At 44.1% G+C, this 15433-nt stretch overlaps 1 protein-coding gene across 1 annotated transcript; it reads right to left on the bottom strand.

Annotated features, from left to right (window-relative positions):
* Positions 1–7404: 7404 nt before the first annotated feature.
* Positions 7405–14913, bottom strand: COXFA4 (cytochrome c oxidase associated subunit FA4). The gene is made up of 4 exons (XM_006114517.3): positions 14754–14913; positions 13912–14000; positions 13631–13691; positions 7405–7630 (listed from the first exon to the last, which is right to left on the bottom strand). The coding sequence occupies exons 1-4, from the start codon at positions 14793–14795 to the stop codon at positions 7574–7576; spliced, it is 249 nt and encodes an 82-aa protein (XP_006114579.1). The 5' UTR covers positions 14796–14913; the 3' UTR covers positions 7405–7573.
* Positions 14914–15433: the final 520 nt, after the last annotated feature.

Below are 15433 nucleotides of genomic sequence, written 5' to 3'. Positions count from 1 at the left end.
AGGGTTAATTTGAACACAAGCAGTACAGTAATTCCTCATTTAATACTACAGATGCATTTCTGAAAAATAGGGTATCTGTCCTTAACACAAGACCTTCCTCTATATGGCTGTGTCTAGACTGGCCACTTGAATTTCCGCAAGAACACTGACGATCTCATGTAAGAAATCAGTGCTTCTTCCGGAAATACTATGCTGCTCCCGTTCAGGCAAAAGTCCTTTTGCACAAAGCTTTTGCGCAAAAGGGCCAGTGTAGACAGCTCAGATTAGTTTTGCGCAAAAAAGCCCTGATGGCGAAAATGGCGATAGGGGCTTTTTTGCGGAAAAGCGCATCTAGATTGACATGGACGCTTTTCCGCAAAAAGTGCTTTTGCGGAAAAGAGTCCATGCCAATCTAGACGCTCTTTTCCAGAAATGCTTTTAACGGAAAACTTTTCCGTTAAAAGCATTTGCAGAAAATCATGGCAGTCTAGACGTAGCCTATGTGTTTCAAATGTTTCCTGTTACTGGTTGCCCTCAGGCCAAGAATGTAATTTAACAAATAGTCAGACCCAATGTACCCACAATATGTCCAGTGTTCTGGTTGATGGTACCCATCATAGCATGTGGATACTGTCCTCACCCCAAACAAACTCCCTGTTCCCATTTGGACCGAACTTTAAAACAAGAGTTCCAATGTGGCTCAACAGTCTCAACTAGTAACTCAGTCCACAGCAACCACTCAAATTCGTGTTTTAGCTAGAGGTTTCCAGATTGAGCAACTGGGCAATGAAGTAGTTGACCTGACCAAACACTATTGGTGGGACATTTTCAAGGACTGGTTCCCCAAAGCCTCAGGAATTCTAAAGGTCTTTATGCACCCCATTTTTGTTTTCTTGGTATAATTTTCATTGTGTTTTTATACTTATGCTGTCATAGCAGATTGTTGGTTCAATTGGTCACCAAACTCCATCAGCAGTTTTGGGGAGGGGTGAGAGGGAAAGGTGGGTGCTGTCTGACGACCCTTATTATGATTGAATTATTGATCAAGGGGTGGGAATGTAATCAGTTGGACACAACTCTCCTCCCTCCTCTCCACTGGCATCTAGCTGACTGGACATACTCCTCTGCTTTTCCTTTTTCTCTGACCCTGGCGCTCTCAGTTACAATTTATGTTAAGCTCTTTCTTCTTGTTCTTGTTATTCAAGGCCATGAGGCCCAACTTTGCCTAGAAACCATATTGCCTATGCACAGGGTTCAACAAACAATGTAATCTACTCGCCTATGGCCTATGGCAAGTAGATTACACCCCGGAAGAGCTGGCGCAGAGCGATCTGCACATGCACAGAGCACAGAACCACGCAGCTGGCGAGCAGGGCTTGCCGCTGCTCGGCGAACCCTGCCTATGCATATACATGAGGTCTATGGAATCTGTGAGAAGTGTGAATGAGAAAAACGCAATTGAAAGGCAGTTTAGTATCTGTAACCTTTTAAGGCAAACGAAGATCCTATAAGCATGATTGTGAACGGTTAATAATTATTTCTGAGAATGGTTAGCCAGCCAGTTATGCACCCATCTAGGTTACATTTCCCTAGTTTATCAATAAAACGGTCGTGAGAGACCACGTCAAATGCCTTAGTAAAATCTAGGTATACCATATCTCCGCTTCTCCCTTATCCACAAGGCTTGATATCCTATCAAAGAAATCTTTACAAATCCATACTGGCTGTTACCTATCACCTTATTATCTTCCAGGTGTTAGCAGATGGATTTCTTAATTACTTGCTCCATTATCTTCCCTGGCACAGAAGTTAAACTGACTGGTCAGTAGTTTCCTGGGTTGGTCTTATGTCCCTTTTTATAGACGGGCACTCCTGACTTCCATGATTTTTCAATGATGATAGCTAAAGGCTCAGATACTTTCTCAATAAGCTCCTTGAGTATTCTAAGATGCATTTCTTCGGCCGTGGTGACTTGCAGACATCTACTTTTCTAAGTAATTGTTAACTTGTTCTTTTATGCCAGTTTTCATTTGATAAGAATTCAAAACCAAAATGTTAAAGCCCAGGTTGGATTTTAACTACATAAAGAAGAACCATATAAAATGTGTTTGGCGTGTTAAAAGTTCACAGCACAGCAAACAAAAGTCCAATACTCTTGTTAGAGGATATGTGGTACAGTTTTCTTATACAGTCACTTCAAGAACTATTGCTAACGATCCTCAATGTCTGATAAGAGTATGAAGATCTAAAAAGCAAAGATTTTTAAAATTCAGTGGCCACAGAATTAAGTAATTCAAAGGGATATTGAATCCTTTACTGTTTAGCATCCTGGGACAAACAGTCATCTAGTCTAGACAAGTAGGCTGTGTCTACATTGGCAAGATTTTGCCCTAAAGCAACCGCTTTTGCGCAAAATCTTGCCCCGTCTACACTGGCCGCAAGTATTTATGCAAGAACACAGACGTTCTAATTTAGGAATCAGTGCTTCTTGCGCAAATACTCTGACGCTCCCGCTCAGAGATAAGCCCTCTTGTGCAACTATTCTTGCGCAAGGGGCCAGTGTAGACAGGCATCGTTAATTTCTTGCACAAGAAAGCCTGATGGCTAAAATGGCCATCGGAGCTTTCTTGCACAAGAGAGCATCTACACCGGCACGGATGCTTTTGCACATCTCTTGCGCAAAGGCACATGCCAATGTAGACGCTCTCTTGTGCAAATACTTTAACGCAAAAACTCTTGCGTTAAAAGTATTTGCACAAAATCATGCCAATGTAGACTTAGCCATAAACTTTACTTATGGCCCAATATAACAAAGCATACTCTTAACTTTAAGCCTATATGATTCATCTTCCCATCAATTTTAGTAAAACTGTCCACATTCTTAATAAGCAGACATTCAAGTGTTTTGCTGAATAAGACCTCAGTTTTCAGACAAACAGATCTTTACTTTAGTTCTTCAGGCAGTGCCTGAATAGTATGCTTCAACCTGAGACTGAAGATAAAGACCATATACAGGCAGTCCCTGGGTTACGTACAAGATAGGGACTGTAGGTTTGTTCTTAAGTTGAATCTGTATGTAAGTTGGAACTGGCGTCCAGATTCAGCCGCTGCTGAAACTGACCAGCAGCTGACTACAGGAAGCCTGAGGCAGAGTTGCTCTGCCCCAGGGTTCCTGGAATCAGCCTCTGATCAGTTTCAACAGGCTGAATCTGGACGCCAGTTCCGACTTACATACAGATTCAACTTAAGAACCCCAGGCGTCCCCAAGTCAGCTGCTGCTGAAACTGATCAGCAGCTGATTCCAGGAAGCCCGGGGCAGAGCAACTCTGCCTCGGGCTTCCTGTAGTCAGCGCTGGTCAGTTTAAGCTGCGGCTGACTTGGGGATGCCTGGGGCAGAGCAGCTGGGGTGCTGCTGGGTTGCTCCAGTAGCGCTGCTCCTCGGCGCTACTGGACCAACCCAGCAGCACCCCAGCTGCTCTACCACAGGCGTCCGGAGAAAAGCCTGGTCTGCTGGGGGGGGGGGGGGGGGGGAGGGCTACTAGCTGCGCCCCCCCCCCCCCCCCCGCAGACCAGGGAGACGCGGGTGGCGGACCGAGACGCACTGCGGTCCCGCCACCCGGGTCCTCCGCGGCTTTGCTCCGCGTCTCCCTGGTCTGCTGGAGACCAGCAGACCAGGGAGACAGGGAGCAAAGCCTCTGAGGACGCCGGCAGCAGGACAGCCGCGGCGCGTCTGGGCTGTCCACTGCCCGCGTGCTCCCCGGCTTTGCTCCCCGTCTCCCTGGTCTCCAGCAGACCAGGGAGACGCGGCGCAAACCCTGTTCGTAACTGCGGATCCGACATAAGTCGGATTTGCGTAACTCGGGAACTGCCTGTACCTCGGTTTCCTTAATTAAATTATCTCTGATGCTTCCTCAGATGTACTGCACACTGAACTGTAGAAAGATCACACGTATTTATGGAAACATTCTCCCAAAATAGCAGTGTTGGTCATGACTACTGTGAAGCACCTAAAGCACCTTTGTAATAATTTAATACTATTATTCTTTTAAGTGAAGATCTTTTTTAACAAAGATAAGATTTAGAAAGTGGAAGACTATTCCTAGGCAGGAATCACAAAGGCTTCTGATTGCCACACAATATTTAAAGGGCAACAAAAGAGTCATTTTCTTTGAAGCTCCACTCTGCAAGAAGCAGTGGAGGTCACCAGACTTCAGGTAGCAGGGCCCAAAAGTGCAAGAAACAGACATAGGACTATCCAAGGAACTACAAACCACGCAGCCTCACTTCAGTCTCAGGAAAAATCATGGAGGGGATCCTCAAGGAATCCATTTTGGAAGTACTTGGAAGAGAGGAAAGTGATCAGGAATAGTTGAATAGTCAACATGGTTTAACCAAGGTAGAGTCATGTGTGACCAACCAGATTGGCTTCTATGATGCGGTAACTGGCTCAGTGGACATGGGGAACTCAGTGGATGTGATATATTTTGACTTTAGCAAAACTTTTGATACTGTCTCCCACATAATTCTTGCCAGCAAGTTAAGGATAAATGGACTATAAGGTGGAGAGAACGTTGGCTAGACTGTCAGGCCCCAAGGAGTGGTTCTAAGGCCGGTTTTGTTCAACATCTTTATTAATGACCTGGATGAGGGGATGGATTGCATCCTCAGCAAGTTTGTGGATGACACAAAACTATGGAGACAGGTAGATATGTGGGAGGGTAGGGTTAGGCTGTGTCTACACTGCCCCCATTTTGTGCAAAAAATATGCAAATGAGATCTTCTGCATTTTTTTCAGGAAGAATGGCTCTTGCGCAAGAGGGGGGTTTTGTGCAAAAACGGAGCCTCGTTAATTATGCAAATGAGATGTAGCAATACTCCATGCTTTGCCTCATTTGCATATTTCTTGCACTAAACAGGTGCAGTGTAGACAGCCTCAGGGTCCAGAGTGACCTAGACAAATTGGAGGATTGAGCCAAAAGTTATCTGATGAGGTTCAACAAAGACAAGTGCAAAGTCCTGCACTTGGGATAGAAGAATCCCAAGCAGTTACACGCTGGGGACCAACTGCCTAAGCAGCAGTTCAGCAGAAAAGGACCTAGGAATTACAGTGGATGACACATTAGATATGAGTCAACAGTGTGCCCTGGTAGCCAAGGCTAATGGCATACTGGGGTACACTAGGAGGAGCATTTCCAGCAGATCTAGAGACATGATTATTCCTCTTTATTCGGCACTCGTGAGGCCACAGCTAGAGTATTGCATCCAGTTCTGGGCCCCCCACTACAGAAAGAATGTGGAGGCATCAGAGAGGGTCCAGCAGGAAGCCACGAGAATGATTAGGAGGCTTATGAGCCTGAGAGACTTGGGCTTATTTAGCCTGCAGAAGAGAAAAGTGAAGGGGGATTTGATAGCATTTAACTAGCTGAAAGAAGGTTCCAAAGAAGGTGGAAAGAGGCTGTTCTCAGTGACGGATGGCAGAACAAGGAGCAGTCGTCTCAAGTTGCAATGAGGGCAGTCTAGGTTGGATATTAGGAAAAATTATTTCACTACAGATACATCTACACAGCACCTCTCTTCTGCAAAAGCCTATGCCAATGAAGTGCAGGTTAGCACATTGCCACATTTCATTTGCATAATTAATTAGGGGCCAGTTTTGCACAAGAGGCTTTTGTGCAAAAACGAGATGTGCAGATGGCTCCTTTTTTGAGCAAAAACCTCTCTTGTGCAAGAGCCGTTCTTCCTGAAAAAATGAGGAACAAGGGCTCTCACGCAAGAGGGGTTTTTTTGCTCAAAAAAGGAGCCATCTACACAACTCCATTTTGCACAAAAGAGGCCTCTAGTTAATTATGCAGATGAAGCACAGCAATATGCTAATCCGTGCTTCATTTGCATAGGCTTTTGCACAAGAGAGGTGCAGTGTAGACGTAGGCTAGTGAACGCTGGAATGGATTACCTAGGGAGGTGGTGGAATCTCCATTCCTAGGGGTACATCTACACTACACCATAGCTAGACATAAGATACGCAATTTGAATTACTCAAATTGCGTATCTTATTTTAAAATAGCTTATTTCATAATTTTGAAATAACCCGCTACTCCAAAATGTCCCTTACTCCTCAAAAAATGTTTAAAGGGATGTCAGAACAGTGAGCCCATTATTATTTTGAAATTACAGACTTGCTGTGAAGATATGGGATAACTTTTTCAGAATACTCTTGATATCCCAAAATAGCATCGCAGAGTAGATGTAGCCTAGAGGTTTTTAAGTGCCAGCTTAAAGTCCTGGCTAGGATGAGTTAGGGCTGGTACTGCTTTAGGCAGGGGGCTGGACTCAATGACCTCCTCAGGTCTCTTCCAGGCCTGATTCCGTGACTTTGGGCCAGACAGAAATGACTTGGGAAGAAAAGGATTGTCAGGAGACTACGAGCCTTAAAGTAATTTAGGCATAATACAGGTTTTTAAAACCATCGATTGTGTTTCATTCTTAAAAGGCTGTGTGTTTACCAATGATCAGATTCCCAAGGAGAATGGTAGATGCTAAATTCACCAAGGCCTGCCAGGATAAGCATAGTTGAGCCAAAGAGTAATATAGCTCAGGGTGCTAATAGTACGTCTACACCGCAGCTAGCTCATTCCAGTTGACTTGGGCTTGAACTACACTGCAATGAAATAGTCCCCCAGCGCAAACCAAATCATACCATCCAGCCACAGGTTATTTGTGGTGTACATATACCCTGGAAAAGAACTAAATACAAAAAATACCAATATCTGTTGGAGGTACACCAAGACAGAGATCAGTCCTAGCTGTACCTCTGACAACTACAGTAACTAGAATTTAATGCGAGGTTAGTAGACAATCAGCTTTCATTTTTAAATTCCAAAAATTAAAGCCAGGAATTTCCAGCACTGACAAATTAGTAAAAACTTGTGCCTGAGGAACTGTCATACAAAAAAGCTCCTCACCAATAAGGACTTGCGACATCTATATTTTCTTGTTGATCAGTCAAGTAACTACCTAGGTCTTAAGTTGCCTTCTCTCCTTATAGTGAAGAGAGCCCACAGTGGGGAGGAAAAAAAAAAAAAAAAAAAAAAGGCCTAGATGCCATATAGGTATCTCAACTTGAAACAGTTTGTTGCTGGTACTATATTCCCCACATCTGTCCTACAGAACCCCGCAGAAAATTCTATTTATAGTATTACTCAGAGCCAATTCATTTAACAATACCAGTGACAGGATATTTTTCATCACTGTTCTCAAGAGGAGGAAGCTTCTTAAGAAAAGCAAACTGCTTTATTTCAGAGTTTGAGCAGAAATGCCAGTTCTGTTTTTCCTGTACATTTGAAACACCAGCCATCTGGATTATATAAGTGCCAGTATCAGCATGGGTCTTTTTTTTTTTTTTTTTAAAGATACACATACACCACACAAGTTTCACATGTTTATTAAGCCCCAACAAGCTACTTTCCAGCACGATTGAAAGTGCAATGTGAGGCAAACTTAATTAACATTTCCTGGATGATTAACTGTATCAGTTGTGCGGAGAGCTTCTGGAAGACCTTCAATCTGTGCAGCTTGTAAGGGGAGAATTTGTTCTTTAGAAATCAGGACGATCCTTCTTCAGTTTGCTGTAGTCCACATTGACCGCATAGAACTAAGAGGGACATTGGGGGGGAGGGGAGGGAAAAAAAAAGAGGGTTTGAGCAGAACAAGATCGAAGTCTGTACATATGTGAGGGGAGAACACTACTTTCACACTAACACTACCGTTATTGCTATATATATGCCACTTGGTTTTCTTCCAGAGACATTAGTCAAATGCAGTTTTATTATAGCACTAGAACTGCTTATTTTTTAAAAAATACACTTCTAGGTTAAGTTCTGATAGTACATACTTTCTAGCATATGCTACAAGAATCCTGTTACAGCAAGTCTGAAAGACACAGCTACACCGCAGCATTTAACTAAATCATTTTCTAGCTGTTTCCCTTCAAGAACTCTCAACTTCCTTATCTTTCCCAGGTAATATTAATATACAGAATTTGGAGAGGAGATGGTGTTTGCACCTCCGCTTTTTTAACATCACATTATGAAGAACTAACAGTTTGGCCAAGTTCTCTTTGAGAAAACAGGGTGTGTCTTTTCTCATCCAGTAATGTTTGAGTAAGTTATTATGGCTAGTGCCATACTGGTTCCAAAGTGGCCCCACATGATGTTTCAATACCAGTTGAAAGTGATGATTTAAACCAAAATTAGAGGATTCCATACACTTCAACACCAGCTACTTAATGCCATCAAATTTAGATTAATAAAACCTAATGAGTAATACATGTAGGAATACAGTACGAGTTTAAATCGATGTATTCAGTGTCCGGTTGAATTTGTAATAAGTGTCTACACTGCCTAGCCACTCCCATTGATCTAAATGGTTTTAAAATTGACTCCTATATGCCACCTGAATGAATGGAGTAAACCTTGAGGTGACAGTCAAACCTAAAATTAAGGGCAGTTATAAACACCATTGTAATTTGGAGTTACTACTCCATTTTGAAAGCTCTGGCACCCACTTTGAACTCCAGTAATCTTCAGTCAGGTGAGTAGGAAAAGCCCCAGGAACTTCTGAATGTTCATTTCCCATTGCAGCAATTCAAAGTTGAGCATACATGCTCAGGGATCAAGCACCTCTAACACAGAATGTTCAGAAGACAGGATCTGATTGCTGGGGGTGGAGAAACCTCACACAGCAATGCTACATGAAAACAAAGGGGCTTAGACAAGCACATCACAGGACATTGCTAGTTCTGAACCACAGACATGGGAGGCTGACCACATGCACCCATAGCCACCCGCAACAATGTTCCCCCCCACCCATGAGGCACTGGGACCCTATCCCAGAATTCCAGTCTGCTGCAGGAACTGCGGGACAGCTGCCACAGTATCACTCCTTGAGTTGATGCAATTAAAGGAGCACATCCTGGAAGCAAGGATGTGCTCTGTCAACCACATCCACCAAGTGGGGACATGCAAAAAATTGCATGTATCAAATTGGTCACTCCAAGTCAAATTAAATAAAATGTACCTAATTTTAAAGCAGTTAGGGATTGGCAACCAGTACAGAGGCCCTCAAAAAAAATTAAGACAAAAATCCCTCATTATCTAGGAGAAAAAAAAATGAAGGGTAAGACTGAACAACTTTATGTGCAATATCTGGGATATTAAATATCATTTAATCAATCAAGTAACCTCATGAATTCTTAGCAGTTAGTTGACCATTCTATAGTCCCCAGGGATAGGACTGGCAGCCAGCATGCTCCAGCCTCATTCCAGAGGAGCCCCCTGAATTGCTGCCTCTGACTGCTGGTCCACGAGGAGATCCAGTTTGAAAATCAGCTCCCAGACTCTGATAAAGCAGCAGCAGCGCAGGGTGGCAGCAGCTCCTGTACAGAAGGGAAGGAGGGTCTGAGCTCTCAGACCCAGTGCAAGCTGGAACTTAGTGGGCTGCCTGCCCGTCCGGCTCCTAATGCACTTTAAATACAGAGCCGCAGCAGGAGTAGGTCCCAGTCCTGTCACAAGCCAGGAGTGAGCTGCGCTGCTGGCTAGCCTGCTAAAAAGTTTACTAGCGGGGGAGAGGGAATCCATGTAGTCTATAGCATTAACCTAAAAGCTTTTGCTTATCACTTAATTGACTACACTATTACATCCCTAGTTCATATACCAGGTATTAGTAATAAGGAAAGCTGGGAACATGCATAAAGTGGGCAAAAACATTTTAGGACAGTGTTAGTAAAAAGATGCAAGGCTAACCAAGTTCAAAGACTGTGGCTCAGATTGCCATTTGGACCAGTGCTAAAATAAATGGCACTGCAGTAAAGAATAGACAAGAAAGAAGGTACAATTTTGGTTATAGACCAAGTCTCTCATCTTACATTAGGAGCTTAGAAAAAGCATGACAATGATATGAGTCAACACTGAAGTAGTGGCCAAATAGTAACTTGGGCATATTTTAGCATTTAAGATTGAATTAGACATTAGACTTCATGACAACAGGTCTAGCCGTAACCATTACAACTAAAATATATTCATTATACCACCATGTGAAAAGACATAACTTTGAAACTCAACAAGTAGTTTTCCAGGCCTCTTTACCCAAAAGCAAGATTATGAAGACATTTGAGTGATTCAGCTCTAGGTTACAAAAAAACTGAAGAAAAAAAATCACAACAAAAATCACAAGTATATTAGCAGAACTCCAGGCAGAATACACAGAAATATTAAAAAAAGGTAAAATATGATAGGGAAATAGCCCTTACTAAAGTTCCAAGGAAAAGATTGGAATAATTAAAAAAAAATTACATTTACCATAGTATACTTCAGTTCTCTTATAGGAGTCCTGACTCACCAAGCTGTTCTGTGTAGGCAAGCCTGTGTAGCCTCCCTCATACTTGATCTTTGTTCCATCTGAAAATTATTTCTCATTTCCTCAAGATTGTCACTTCCTAGCTTCTTTATACATTAGACCTGTCTGTTAATAATATTCAGTTTCTCCTGCCACTGCTATCTACTGTGTCCATACTTATATACTGAGGGTGTCTAAACTACAGGGTTTTTTTGAAAAAAAAAGTAGCCTTTTTTCAAAAACAAAAAACCCTTCCCCTGTGTCTAGACTGCTGCCGTGTTCTTTTGAAAGTAAATCGAAAGAACACGGCAGTTTTTTCTACTGCAGAAAAACCTCGTTTTACAAGGAATAACGCTTTTCAAACGTGCTCTTTTGAAAAAAATGCACTATATAATGCGAACTGTGCTTTTTCGAAAGTACTGGTTGTATTCTAGATGTTCTTTTTCAAAAGAGGCTTTTTCGAAAGTATCTTTCTAAAAAGCCTCTTTCGAAAGAGGCTTGCAGTTTAGACGTAGCCTGAAATATTTGTTCCTAAATAGCTTTTAAAAGTTCTTAATACTTTCACTTAAAATATCTTATGTACAAAAAAAATAGTGTAAAATAGTGACTTCATAGGTTCAGGGATATATCCAATTCACATCAGTTTGGGTTACCAGGACTTCAACTTATATACTTGCACAGCTAAAACACAAAGGTTCACTTGAGCTGTGAAATGAAATGTGTACTTGCACATAGATCTTAGCTTGAACTCTGCAACTAGAATTTAAATCAGTGGAACCAGTTTTGAAATTCATATTGTAAAATAAGTCATCTTTGGTCAAACCAAATACTTCCTGGGTTTGGTCAAGTTCTGAGCAACTAGAATGAGGTTTTTACGCAGTCTTAACACCTTCATTCTCACTACATGCTTCCATCTTACTCCCACTATAATCCTGAGAATCTGCATCTCTTAAGGAAAGAGTTGATTTTCTTAACAAGTCTTCCCAGAGATGTTTAAAAAATAAACTACTTTATTTATTAGAATTATATGCCATCAGCCACTGTGTCTATAATTTGCATCTACTTTAGTTTCCACAACACAAGGAGCTGTTTTAGTAATATTGCCAAGAAAAAATGAGAACGACACACATTACCAAATATGGTAAACCTTGAGACTTCTGTAGTGTTCCCAGCCTCTACTAATACAAAAGCAGAATTTGCCGTTATTCAGAAAAGAACCAACCTAAAGCACACGGAGACACTTCTTTTGCAGCCCATGGCAAAACTAGCCTATATAAAAGACCCAGAATCTCACATATGTATCTTATTTGTCTCTACTAAATTGCCCTTCTCTTTACAATACCTACTTTAATTAAATTAAGAACAAACAAGCGAGGACTGCAGCAAGAGAGGTTCAGCAACATTGTACAATCTCAACAGTATACACTTCAATTTTCACAAAATACGAGGGTCTTTGTTTTAGCAGATGATTTTTAGAATCAAACGATGGAACCCATAGTACAGTACTAAATCATAAAAAGACTATAGTTGTCCAAGTCCACTGATTTTTTTTTTTTTGGTTTATTCACAAACTTGTATGTAAATACACCACTCTCTGCAAGTTATAGTAAACCCTGCTACTTACTTGATCATGATAGAAGCATAAAAAATTTAAGACTTTTGCAGTAGCATTGAAGTCAAAATTGTTCGATTCCAAAACTGACTTTAGGATAACATCTATTATGCATGGTCTTCAGCCCAAGGCTTAGAACAAGGGTGGGCAAGATACCTCTTGCGGGCTGGATGCAGACCACCAAGCCACCAAATCTGGTTCATGGACACCCCTCCTGAGACCCTCAGGCATATAGCAGTCACTATTTTAAATGCAGGGCTGCTCCATGTGACTATTCTGGAGGGAGGAGGCGGCTTAGGGTGATCTTCCCTCCACCAGACCAATCCTCAGCTCCTATTGGTCAGAAACAGCCAGCCAACAGGAGCTGAGAGATTGTCTGAGAGATGGGGGCAGTGCAAGCTTCTCCCCCCTCCCGGAGTTGAGAGCCACATGGAGGGAGCAGGCTGCATTTTTAATGTTCTGGGGCTGTAGCAGGCAGGGAGCCCAGCCTGCCTTGGGGGTGCTGCAGGGCTGCTGGCTAGGAGATGTTTAGGTAAGTGTCTTCCAGCCAAAGCCTGCCTCTGGCACCCCAACTCCCTTCACCAAGTCACCTTCCAAACGCTCTTCCCCCCCCACCAAGTCATAAGTTCCCCCCAGACCCTGAACCCTTTCCTGCACCCTTCCCCAAGGTCAGAATCCTCTCCTGCACCCCCACCTCCCTTTCTGATCCTACAACCCAATCGCTTGAACCAGATCACAATCCCCTCCTTCACCCAAACTTCCTCTCCAACCTCACAGTCTCTTGCATTCCAGTCCCTTACTCTATGCACCCAACCTCCATCCTAGACCTCACACCTCTTTTTCCATCTTTTTCTTAGATACTTGAGAACTGCTATCATGTCCCCTCTCAGTTTTCTCTTTTCTAAACTAAATTAGCTCAGGTCTTTCAGTCTTCCCTCATAGGTTATGTATTCTAGACCTTTAATCATTTTTGTTGCTTCTCTCTGGACTTTCTCCACACCTTTCTTGAAATGTGGCGCTCAGAACTGGACACTATTCCAACTGAAGCCTAATCAGGGCAGAGTAGAGCGGAAAAATTACTTATTGGGTCTTGCTCACAACACTCCTGTGAATGCATCCCAGAATCAGGTTTCCTTTTTTTTCCTTTTTTTTTGGCAACTCCATCACATTGCTGGCTCATATTTAGTTTGTGGTCCACTATGACCCCTAGATCTCGTGCCCTCCTCTAAGCTATTTAAGCTTGTGTCCTCCTCCCTCCTCTATTTAAGACTAACTACTGAGTAACATTTTTCCTTGTTGCTCTGTATCAAGTATTTATTTTCTGCTTTATTTTTTTCATTCAATGCTTTGCCTTGGGTAATGAGACTTCTCTCACCTCACTGGGCATTGCCTCCAAGAAAAGGTAAAGTCTAAACAGGCAGTCTCATTTTAATATTCAAATCTAGCCCTCCCTTTCAAATCAACACACTGCTAGTTCCCAAAATCAAACCTGGCTGGAAAACTGATAGTAGAGAAGCATATTAAGTTGTCACTGCTACACCTCTCACTAGTATCTCAGGGACCTGACCCTCCAAAAATAGTCAGACCACAGGCAACATCTGTGGATAAGTCAACGCTCTAATAGCTAAACGCCTTGCTGCCTCTTACCTTGTACTGATCAGTGGGAGCCAACTTATTCCAAGGCTCAGGGTTATTCTTTTTGTCCCAACTACAAAGAGAAACACAATAACGTAAGAAGATACGAATCACACTGCTTTTAACCTACATTGTATATGCAGAACTGATGTTTAATTACTTAAAGAACATGAATCACTGTCGGTCCTGACAAATTTCCACATAAGAAAACCAGTAATACTGTGGTCAGTCTCTAAAATTTACTTCAAAACAGAGAGAGAGAGAGAGAGAGAGAGAGAGAATTTACTGCCTACCTGACATCAGGGTTGAACATTGCCAAGCGCATAATGTACAGGGCTGCACCAGAACCTCCAGCTCCAATAAAAATAAAGAGAGGGATCAACTAGAATGAAACATTTGGAAATGGAAAGATAAACATAAAGATAACACCATCTAGAAAGCAAAGCTAGAAATGATACAGTCTCACCCAGTGATTACACATTTGGCACACTAGTTCTGAGCCATGGAAGGATGCACTCTTACGTAGTTTAAGTGCTTAGTTGTAAAAGACCTAACAGGTCTGCAGGATGCTCCAATGCTAGGAGATCCTACTCACCCGGAAAAAATGGGGAATAGTTGGGTGCCACTACCAAGTGCCCCACAGTGCCCAGAAGAAGAGGGAAGAAATTAACTCTCCGACTGTGGAGGGTAAATTACATCACTGGCACCTGCGACAGACACTCTGGGTCACAAGAGCCAAGAAACCAAGTGAGTCACTTGGTTACCACGACTAAGCTCGGAAAGGAGCCTCGCTGAGGCCTGGATCTCTCAGCTGATCTCACGGGTACATGCCAGGCTTCTTCGGAGGAACGGGGCCCACGGCCTCGCCCGGCACACACGGGCCTCCGTTAGTGGCTGTCACAAGGTGGAGCTAGCCCGGGTGCGAGGCGCCCCACGGAGCCAGGGGGGAAGCGGGAACCGGCGCCGGGGGCTCGGGCGGACTCGAGAGCAAGTGGCGGGATTTGTGTCACGCCGCCAACCGATCCCTAGAGCGCTGAGCGCGCCCCCGCCGCTCCCTTGGCCCCTCTCCGCGTGCGGGCTCCGAGCCCCGCCCCACAGCCCCGTTTCTCCCCCCGCGCCCGGCTCCGGGACGCACGCTCGGATGCTTCTTGGCCTGGCTGATCATGAGGCGGAACATGGTGGCGACTGGGCGGGAGGGTCTCGCGCTCCGCAAGCCCCAGACTCAGCGTCTCAGTAAATGCTGCTCTCGGCGTGTCTAGCTCGCTGCTGCGGCCCAATGTCATTCAAGGACCCTGCGTTGCAAGGGCCGGAGATAACCACCCAGACGGGGCTGCCTTGGTGGCTGCCTGCGCTCACTTTGTCGCCGTGAGACTGGCCCGGCCTCAGCCGCCGAACAAACAGATCCTGAAGAGACCTTCGTATGGAGTCAGCTACGCCTCCCCCCACGACCTCCTATCTCCGGGACTTGTGCCCCCAAATCAGAAAACAGGCATCTACCTAGACACCTAGACAGTGGGAGTGGGGGGGGGGGACGAAGGAGACTTGGAAGGGTGCGTTGCGCATGCGCCAACTGAATACCTCTGCAGCCATAGGAAGGGGGGGAAGAGGGAGAGGGGTGACGTGACTCCGCCTCTGCAGCAGGCGCCGTGGGGCTGGGGCGCGTGAAAATCGTTTCCTCGGGACCTGGCGTTCTAAAGATAGCCCTACAGCGGCTGCGCGTGGCGCCTGTCACTGCGTCTCCTGGAGCCTGCTGCTGGAAGGGCGCCTGGGCACGTGTCCCAGGCAGCTTTGCCAACATCCGCCATTACAAGGGCC

Source organism: Pelodiscus sinensis, chromosome 2 (genome assembly GCF_052426305.1).
Source record: "Pelodiscus sinensis isolate ZL-2025 chromosome 2, ASM5242630v1, whole genome shotgun sequence".
Classification (NCBI taxonomy): Eukaryota; Metazoa; Chordata; order Testudines; family Trionychidae; genus Pelodiscus; species Pelodiscus sinensis.
This window is presented reverse-complemented; position numbering and strand designations above follow the sequence as displayed.

Excerpts from the sequence above, each read along its gene's own strand:
- COXFA4 (XM_006114517.3), bottom strand. The coding sequence starts at position 14,795 with ATGTTCCGCCTCATGATCAGCCAGGCCAAGAAGCATCCGAGC. Across the intron at positions 14,001-14,753 it reads AGGCCAAGAAGCATCCGAGC|TTGATCCCTCTCTTTATTTT; the intron begins GTGCGTCCCGGA and ends GTTTCATTCTAG. Across the intron at positions 13,692-13,911 it reads ATGTTCAACCCTGATGTCAG|TTGGGACAAAAAGAATAACC; the intron begins GTAGGCAGTAAA and ends TTCTCTTTGTAG.